The 10,274-nt window shown below is 46.6% G+C and overlaps 1 protein-coding gene across 1 annotated transcript in view; it reads right to left on the minus strand.

Moving 5' to 3' along the window:
• Window positions 1-4,779, minus strand: part of LOC106594065 (anoctamin-3) — a 113,953-nt gene extending 109,174 nt beyond the window's left edge. Inside the window, exon 1 of the mRNA XM_082956642.1 lies at window positions 4,437-4,779. Coding sequence (XP_082812768.1) covers window positions 4,437-4,482 — 46 coding nt within the window. The 5' untranslated portion in view covers window positions 4,483-4,779. The remainder of the gene's footprint in view (window positions 1-4,436) is intronic.
• Window positions 4,780-10,274: the final 5,495 nt, after the last annotated feature.

Consider the following 10,274-nt stretch of genomic DNA (forward strand, 5'->3'; position numbering starts at 1 on the left):
GGGTTCTCCTATGGGGACAGCCGGTGAACCCTTGCTACAACAGAAATGCCAAGATAATCTTGTAACAGCGTACAATTCAGTCATATGCCTGCAGACTATGACACTACCACTGCATGTGTTTGTTCGTTCATTTATTTCACCTTTATTTAACCAGGTAGGCCAGTTGAGAACAAGTTCTCATTTACAACCCGCGATCTGGCCAAGATAAAGCAAAGCAGTGCAACACAAACACACACATGGAAATGTTTAAAGTAAACAAATAAAACACCAAATACTGTATTAGCCTATAATGTGGGCTGGCACAGAACCTCCACATTGCAGCCAAAAGATGAAACATTTTAGACACACACAGTATCTCTGATACATTACCACACACACACACACACACACACACACACACACACACACACACACACACACACACACAACACACCTCATAAACAACAGCTCCTCATTCCCTACTAAGCACAGGGTAATAATACATCCTCTCTGCTGAGAGGTCATCAGCCAGATAGAACACTCATTACTCCTCAGACAGCACCTGTCAGCCAGATCAATAGAGAGAGATTGACAAACCAATATATCAATAGAGAGACTTACAGATCAATAGAGAGACTTACAGATCAATAGGGAGCTGTGAGCTGTGTCTGTATAGCACAAGCTTTATCTAGACTGATCTTGGCAGTCTCCACTCTTAAACATGGTCAAATGTTACATGTTACATGCCTATAGGACACTGACAGGCCTGCCATTTGACCACAGCTCTATGGGGAAGACGGGTGACATTTTGACCACAGCTCTATGGGGGAAGACGGGTGCCATTTTGACCACAGCTCTATGGGGGAAGACGGGTGCCATTTGACCACAGCTCTATGGGGGAAGACGGGTGACATTTTGACCACAGCTCTATGGGGGAAGACGGGTGCCATTTGACCACAGCTCTATGGGGGAAGACGGGTGACATTTTGACCACAGCTCTATGGGGGAAGACGGGTGCCATTTTGACCACAGCTCTATGGGGAAAGACGGGTGCCATTTGACCACAGCTCTATGGGGAAAGACGGGTGCCATTTGACCACAGCTCTATGGGGGAAGACGGGTGCCATTTTGACCACAGCTCTATGGGGGAAGACGGGTGCCATTTGACCACAGCTCTATGGGGGAAGACGGGTGCCATTTGACCACAGCTCTATGGGGGAAGACGGGTGCCATTTGACCACAGCTCTATGGGGGAAGACGGGTGCCATTTGACCACAGCTCTATGGGGGAAGACGGGTGCCATTTGACCACAGCTCTATGGGGAAAGACGGGTGACATTTTGACCACAGCTCTATGGGGGAAGACGGGTGCCATTTGACCACAGCTCTATGGGGAAAGACGGGTGCCATTTTGACCACAGCTCTATGGGGGAAGACGGGTGCCATTTGACCACAGCTCTATGGGGGAAGAGGGTACAGTGAGGGAAAAAAGTATTTCATCCCATGCTGATTTTGTATGTTTGCCCACTGACAAAGAAATGATCAGTCTATAATTTTAATGGTAGGTTTATTTGAACAGTGAGAGACAGAATAACAACAAAAATATCCAGAAAAACACATGTCAAAAATGTTATAAAATGATTTGCATTTTAATGAGAGAAATAAGTATTTGACCCCTCTGCAAAACATGACTTAGTACTTGGTGGCAAAACCCTTGTTGGCAATCACAGAGGTCAGACGTTTCTTGTAGTTGGCCACCAGGTTTGCACACATCTCAGGAGGGATTTTGTCCCACTCCTCTTTGCAGATCTTCTCCAAGTCATTAAGGTTTCGAGGCTGACGTTTGGCAACTCGAACCTTCAGCTCCCTCCACAGATTTTCTATGGGATTAAGGTCTGGAGACTGGCTAGGCCACTCCAGGACCTTAATGTGCTTCTTCTTGAGCCACTCCTTTGTTGTCTTGGCCGTGTGTTTGGGGTCATTGTCATGCTGGAATACCCATCCACGACCCATTTTCAATACCCTGGCTGAGGGAAGGAGGTTCTCACCCAAGATTTGACAGTACATGGCCCCGTCCATCGTCCCTTTGATGCGGTGAAGTTGTCCTGTCCCCTTAGCAGAAAAACACCCCCAAAGCATAATGTTTCCACCTCCATGTTTGACGGTAGAGATGCTGTTCTTGGGGTCATAGGCAGCATTCCTCCTTCTCCAAACACGGTGAGTTGAGTTGATGCCAAAGAGCTCCATTTTGGTCTCTTCTGACCACAACACTTTCCCCCAGTTGTCCTCTGAATCATTCAGATGTTCACTGGCAAACTTCAGACGGGCATGTATATGTGCTTTCTTGAGCAGGGGGACCTTGCGGGCGCTGCAGGATTTCAGTCCTTCACGGCTTAGTGTGTTACCAATTGTTTTCTTGGTGACTATGGTCCCAGCTGCCTTGAGATCATTGACAAGATCCTCCCGTGTAGTTCTGGGCTGATTCCTCACCGTTCTCATGATCATTGCAACTCCACGAGGTGAGATCTTGCATAGAGCCCCAGGCCGAGGGAGATTGACAGTTCTTTTGTGTTTCTTCCATTTGCGAATAATCGCACCAAATGTTGTCACCTTCTCATCAAGCTGCTTGGCGATGGTCTTGTAGCCCATTCCAGCCTTGTGTAGGTCTACAATCTTTTCCCTGACATCCTTGGAGAGCTCTTTGGTCTTGGCCATGGTGAAGAGTTTGGAATCTGATTGATTGATGGCTTCTGTGGACAGGTGTCTTTTATACAGGTAACAAACTGAGATTAGGAGCACTCCCTTTAAGAGTGTGCTCCTAATCTCAGCTCGCTACCTGTATAAAAAGACACCTGGGAGCCAGAAATCTTTCTGATTGAGAGGGGGTCAAATACTTATTTCCCTCATTAAAATGCAAACCAATTTATAACATTTTTGACATGCGTTTTTCTGGATTTTTTTGTTGTTGTTATTCTGTCACTCACTGTTCAAAGAAACCTACCATTAAAATTATAGGCTGATCCTTTCTTTATCAGTGGGCAAACGTACAAAATCAGCAGGGGATCAAATACTTTTCCCCCCCTCACTGTACCATTTGAAGCCTGTGGATGATAACATGCTGTGTGTGGTTTTACTAGGAGCACCACTCAAGGTATTGGCTCTGAATTATCAGAGAGGCTCTACCTCCTATCCAGAGGTAGGTAGCCGGTAGAGCACTACCTGGGTCTAGGTAGGTAGCCTATAGAGCACTACCTGGGTCTAGGTAGGTAGCCTATAGAGCACTACCTGGGTCTAGGTAGGTAGCCTGTAGAGCACTACCTGGGTCTAGGTAGGTAGCCTATAGAGCACTACCTGGGTCTAGGTAGGTAGCCTATAGAGCACTACCTGGGTCTAGGTAGGTAGCCTATAGAGCACTACCTGGGTCTAGGTAGGTAGCCTATAGAGCACTACCTGGGTCTAGGTAGGTAGCCTATAGAGCACTACCTGGGTCTAGGTAGGTAGCCTATAGAGCACTACCTGGGTCTAGGTAGGTAGCCTATAGAGCACTACCTGGGTCTAGGTAGGTAGCCTATAGAGCACTACCTGGGTCTAGGTAGGTAGCCTATAGAGCACTACCTGGGTCTAGGTAGGTAGCCTATAGAGCACTACCTGGGTCTAGGTAGGTAGCCTAGCGGTTACGAGCGTTTAGGGAAATACCCGAAAGGGCACTGGTTCGAATCCCCGAGCAGACTAGGTGAAAATAAATCTGTCTGTGCCCTTTGAGCAAGGCATGTAGCCCTAATTCTTGTGAATCTCTAGACCCAGGTAGTGCTCTATAGGCTACCTACCTAGACCCAGGTAGTGCTCTACAGGCTACCTACCTAGACCCAGGTAGTGCTCTACAGGCTACCTACCTAGACCCAGGTAGTGCTCTACAGGCTACCTACCTAGACCCAGGTAGTGTGCTCCAGTCAAAGGTAGTGCTCTACATAGGGAATAGAGTGCCAATGATGATCGGCTATGAAAACAAGTGTGAAACTATCGATCAATGTGTCTGATTTATGTGCGCACGCAGAGAAAAAAAAAGGGGTGCTATTTGGGCTTATTTAGCCTGGCTCATCAATATCATGTTGCATCAATAGAAATGTGACTGTTCGTCAAAAGTCAATTCATTTCAAAATGGTAAAATGACAACAAATTGACTAATATCCTTACATGATTTCAGACTGTAGAGAACAGCCTGCACCATCTCGGTGTCACCCGTTTCAGGGAGACCCTGTTATCATAGCGCGCGCACGCACGGGGGGGGAGATGAATCAGAGGTGCACGCTCGTGACAGCTCGTCATTCCAGAAAAACACAATTCCCAAACTAGTAAACAAGGTAAACAAATTTTTTTTAAAGTCTACTTCAACCATCACATTAAAAAGTAACACGACTAAATCAAAACGAAACTAAAAACACACTCATAACTACTAACCGTTTTGCTGCTTGAAGGACTGTGTGGATCCCGAGTGATGCACCATATTACCGTTTGGTTGTTGATAATTATTTCCACCGTAAATTCAATTATACGCTCCGTATTCCCGAAAAGCAAGGTTACCGAATAGATGGGGAAACTATGGTGAGTTTGCGTAGGTGGTGTTCTGCTGACAGCTGTTATCTACGTCCAGTAGCCTACAGTCATCACAGCAAGCATGAATAAAGCCATGCGGAAATCCCATCAACACCTGTACTGATCTCCTCTCCTCCCTCCACATGCTGCTCCCCATCCGTGGCTGTTGTCATGGTAACGGACGGGAGGGGAGGTCCCGTGATGGCCCCATTGTCCCTCCTCTCCGCGCACAGCGAATCTGGTTTTGAATTTAAGCCACTGCTTCTTTTCTGTAAACGACCAGACTTTTGAAAATATATTTTAACAAAAAAAATTCATTCTCCTTGATAAAATATCATCGACTAATTGTCTGTCCTGACTGGCAGCATTACCTGGGGGGGGGGGTTGTCCTGACTGGCAGCATTACCTGGGGGGGGGGGTCCTGACTGGCAGTATTACCTGGGGGGGGGGGGGGGGGTCCTGACTGGCAGCATTACCTGGGGGGGGTCCTGACTGGCAGCATTACCCGGGGGGTGTCCTGACTGGCAGCATTACCTGGGGGGGGGGGGTTGTCCTGACTGGCAGCATTACCTGGGGGGGGGGGTTGTCCTGACTGGCAGCATTACCTGGGGGGGGGGGTCCTGACTGGCAGTATTACCTGGGGGGGGGGGGGGGGTCCTGACTGGCAGCATTACCTGGGGGGGTCCTGACTGGCAGCATTACCCGGGGGGGGGTTGTCCTGACTGGCAGCATTACCTGGGGGGGGGGGGTTGTCCTGACTGGCAGTATTACCTGGGGGGGGGGGGGGGGGTGTCCTGACTGGCAGCATTACCCGGGGGGTGTCCTGACTGGCAGCATTACCCGGGGGGTGTCCTGACTGGCAGCATTACCTGGGGGGTGTCCTGACTGGCAGCATTACCCGGGGGGTGTCCTGACTGGCAGCATTGCCTGGGGGGTGTCCTGACTGGCAGCATTACCCGGGGGGTGTCCTGACTGGCAGCATTACCCGGGGGGTGTCCTGACTGGCAGCATTACCTGGGGGGTGTCCTGAATGGCAGCATTACCCGGAGGGTGTCCTGACTGGCAGCATTGCCTGGGTTGTCTTCCGTAGGGTTACTGCTCATGGGACTAGTGAGAGGATGACCTGAGATAGCGAGAGCCTATATGGCTTTGAGGCAGTTACCTGCTGTTATGAATCCAATGAAAAGGCTTTAGACAGGAAGAGAGATCGATGCTCTCAATCTCATCCCATTGGGTTCTGCTACACCTGGAGTTTCCTCAGGCTAAACCAGGTCCGGCAGGCTAAACCAGGATAGAAATGTCCGACAGGCTAAACCAGGATAGACAGGTCAGGCAGGCTAAACCAGGATAGGCAGGCTAAACCAGGATAGACAGGTCAGGCAGGCTAAACCAGGTTAGAAAGGTCAGGCAGGCTAAAGCAGGTTAGACAGGTCCGGCAGGCTAAACCAGGTTAGACAGGCTAAACCAGGTTAAGACAGGTCAGGCAGGTTAAACCAGGTTAGACAGGCTAAACCAGGTTAGAAAGGTCCGGCAGGCTAAACCAGGTTAGACAGGTCAGGCAGGCTAAACCAGGTTAGAAAGGTCCGGCAGGCTAAACCAGGTTAGACAGGTCCGACAGGCTAAACCAGGTTAGACAGGTCCGACAGGCTAAACCAGGTTAGACAGGTCAGGCAGGTTAAACCGGTTAGACAGGCTAAACCAGGTTAGACAGGCTAAACCAGGTTAGACAGGTCAGGCAGGTTAAACCAGGTTAGACAGGCTAAACCAGGTTAGACAGGTCAGGCAGGTTAAACCAGGTTAGACAGGCTAAACCAGGTTAGACAGGTCAGTCAGGTTAAACCGGTTAGACAGGCTAAACCAGGTTAGACAGGCTAAACCAGGTTAGACAGGTCAGGCAGGCTAAACCAGGTTAGACAGGTCAGGCAGGTTAAACCAGGTTAGACAGGCTAAACCAGGTTAGACAGGTCAGGCAGGTTAGACAGGTCAGGCAGGTTAAACCAGGTTAGACAGGCTAAACCAGGTTAGACAGGTCAGGCAGGTTAGACAGGTCAGGCAGGTTAAACCAGGTTAGACAGGCTAAACCAGGTTAGACAGGCTAAACCAGGTTAAACCAGGTTAGACAGGTTAAACCAGGTTAGACAGGTCAGGCAGGTTAAACCAGGTTAGACAGGCTAAACCAGGTTAGACAGGCTAAACCAGGTTAGACAGGTCAGGCAGGTTAAACCAGGTTAGACAGGCTAAACCAGGTTAGACAGGTCAGGCAGGTTAGACAGGCTAAACCAGGTTAAACCAGGTTAGACAGGATAAACCAGGTTAGACAGGTCAGGCAGGTTAAACCAGGTTAGACAGGCTAAACCAGGTTAGACAGGTCAGGCAGGCTAAACCAGGTTAGACAGGCTAAACCAGGTTAGACAGGTCCGGCAGGCTAAACCAGGTTAGACAGGTCAGGCAGGTTAAACCAGGTTAGACAGGCTAAACCAGGTTAGACAGGTCCGGCAGGCTAAACCAGGTTAGACAGGTCAGGCAGGTTAAACCAGGTTAGACAGGCTAAACCAGGTTAGACAGGTCCGGCAGGCTAAACAGAGGCATTAGAGGCTGGTTATGAGGCTGTGAGAAGAAACTTCCATGCAATCAATACTGTCCTGGCTGGACTAAGGCCTTCTCCTGGTGGCGCTGCCATACTCTTCCTGCTGTGGGGATCCTAGTGGGAGGAGAGAACACATAGGAATACAATCTATTCTCAAGGACTAGATTCTATGATTCTATTCATGCTCATGGACAAGATTCTATGATTCTACTCATGCTCATGGACAAGATTCTATGATTCTATTCATTCTCATGGACAAGATTCTATGATTCTATTCATGCTCATGGACAAGATTCTATGATTCTATTCATGCTCATGGACAAGATTCTATGATTCTATTCATGCTCATGGACAAGATTCTATGATTCTATTCATGCTCATGGACAAGATTATGATTCTATTCATGCTCATGGACAAGATTCTATGATTCTATTCATTCTCAAGGACTAGATTCTATGATTCTATTCCTTCTCATGGACAAGATTCTATGATTCTATTCATTCTCAAGGACTAGATTCTATGATTCTATTCATTCTCATGGACTAGATTCTATGATTCTATTCATTCTCATGGACAAGATTCTATGATTCTATTCATTCTCATGGATAATTTAATTCTATTAATTCTCTTGGATTATATTATACTATTAATTCTCTTGGATTATATTATACTATTCATTCTCAAGGACTAGATTCTATTCCTTCTCATGGACTAGATTCTATGATTCTATTCCTTCTCATGGATTAGATTCTATTCATTCTCATGGTCTAGATTCTATGATTCTACTCCTTCTCATGGACTAGATTCTATGATTCTATTCCTTCTCATGGATTAGATTCTATTCATTCTCATGGACTAGATTCTATGATTCTATTCCTTCTCATGGATTAGATTCTATTCATTCTCAAGGACTAGATTCTATTCCTTCTCATGGACTAGATTCTATGATTCTATTCCTTCTCATGGATTAGATTCTATTCATTCTCATGGACTAGATTCTATGATTCTACTCCTTCTCATGGACTAGATTCTATGATTCTACTCCTTCTCTTGGATTCGATCATTATATTCATGATCATAGATTAGATTCTATTCATTCTCAAGGACTAGATTCTATGAATCTATAGTCTAGATACCTAGACCGATGTTTATTCTACGTGTACAGCAGACTCCTGGTTTGTATAAAAACAAAACACTGATATCTTATAAATGATTGAGTTCACATCCTGAGTAAGATTTAAAAAGAAAAAGAACAGCTGCTCTAAAATGTTACTGTAGTGTTTCATAACACAGGATGGATGAAAACAGACAGAATGGGAACCTGGAGAAGAAAATGTCCATTTCCGTCAAGGTCTAGTATTTATTTTTTTAACCTCGTCCGGGGGGAGGGTCATGTAATTTATAATTGATGAAATTTGTAATTGATGAAATGTCAATATTTCTCAAGAGTTTTAGAATTAGTGTCTTATCAGGTGATACACCGAGTGGACAAAACATTAAGAACACCTCTCTAATATTGAGTTGCACCCCCTTTTTGCCCTCAATTCGTCAGGGCACGGGACTCTACAAGGTGTTGAAAGTGTTCCACAGGGATGCTGGGTCCATGTTGACTCCAATGCTTCCCACAGTTGTGTCAAGATGTCTGGATGTCCTTTGGGTGGTGGACCATTCTTGATACACAAGGGAAACTGATGAGGGTGAAAAACCCAGCAGCGTTGCAGTTCTTGACACAAGCCGGTGCGCCTGGCACCTACTACCATACCCTGTTCAAAGGCACTTAAATATTTTTTCTTGCCCATTCACCCTCTGAATGGCACACATACACAATCCATGTCTCAATTGTCTCAAGGCTTAAAAATCCCTCTTTAACCCGTCTCCTCCCCTTCATCTACACTGATTGAAGTGGATTTAACAAGTGACATCAATAAGTGATCATAGCTTTTCACCTGGATTCACCTGGTCAGACTAGGACTAGGTCACGGAAAGAGCAGGTGTTCCTAATGTTTTGTTCCTGATTCTCTGCTGGGCGTGCAATATCAACAGGCTATTTAGTGTGGTCTCAATCAAATGATCCATAGGTTATAGATCAGGGGGGTGGGCAACTCCAGTCCTCCAGGGCCTGATTGGTGGCACACGTTTTCCTCCATCCCTAGCAAACACAACTGATTAATCAAACGTCATTCTAAACTGAAGATCATGATTATCAATTTATCAATGCAAATCAATTCATAACATTTTTGACATGCGTTTTTCTCGATATTTTTGTTGTTATTCTGTCTCTCACTGTTCAAATAAACCTAACATTAAAATTATGGACTGATCATTTCTTTGTCAGTGGGCAAACGTACAAAATCAGCAGGGGATCAAATACTCCCCCCCCACTGTACAAGATGAACTAGCACAGAGGAGACAGGAAACACAGGGATAAATACACTGGGGAAAATAAGGAACACCTGGAGGTGGGTGGAGACAATCACAGGAACAGGTGAAACAGATCAGGGCGTGACAGTTTCGTGTCTGACATTTGGAGGCTGAGCTACAACCTTTAATAGCCGAGGAGAAAACAAAACAAAAAAAATACTTTGCTTGGGAAGTAATCTAATTCTGTCACTATCAATTGATTAAGCGATTCACTTTCTGTACGTTAGAATATGTTTAAACCCAGACAGCTTTTAGGGGAAACATTGTCATTGGGTTAAGCCACAGAGGAACAGTAACCAGTAATTAAAACTTTCATTTTTCAGCGTTGGTAGGACCTACCGTCTGGGGTGGAAAGGTAGGACCTACTGTCTGGGGTGGAAAGGTAGGACCTACTGTCTGGGGTGGAAAGGTAGGACCTACTGTCTGGGGTGGAAAGGGAGGCCCTACTGTCTGGGGTGGAAAGGGAGGCCCTACTGTCTGGGGTGGAAAGGGAGGCCTACTGTCTGGGGTGGAAAGGTAGAACCTACTGTCTGGGGTGGAAAGGTAGGACCTACTGTCTGGGGTGGAAAGGGAGGCCCTACTGTCTGGGGTGGAAAGGGAGGCCTACTGTCTGGGGTGGAAAGGTAGGACCTACTGTCTGGGGTGGAAAGGTAGAACCTACTGTCTGGGGTGGAAAGGTAGGACCTACTGTCTGG

This window comes from Salmo salar, chromosome 10, assembly GCF_965601325.2.
Source record: "Salmo salar chromosome 10, fSalSal1, whole genome shotgun sequence".
NCBI lineage: Eukaryota > Metazoa > Chordata > Actinopteri > Salmoniformes > Salmonidae > Salmo > Salmo salar.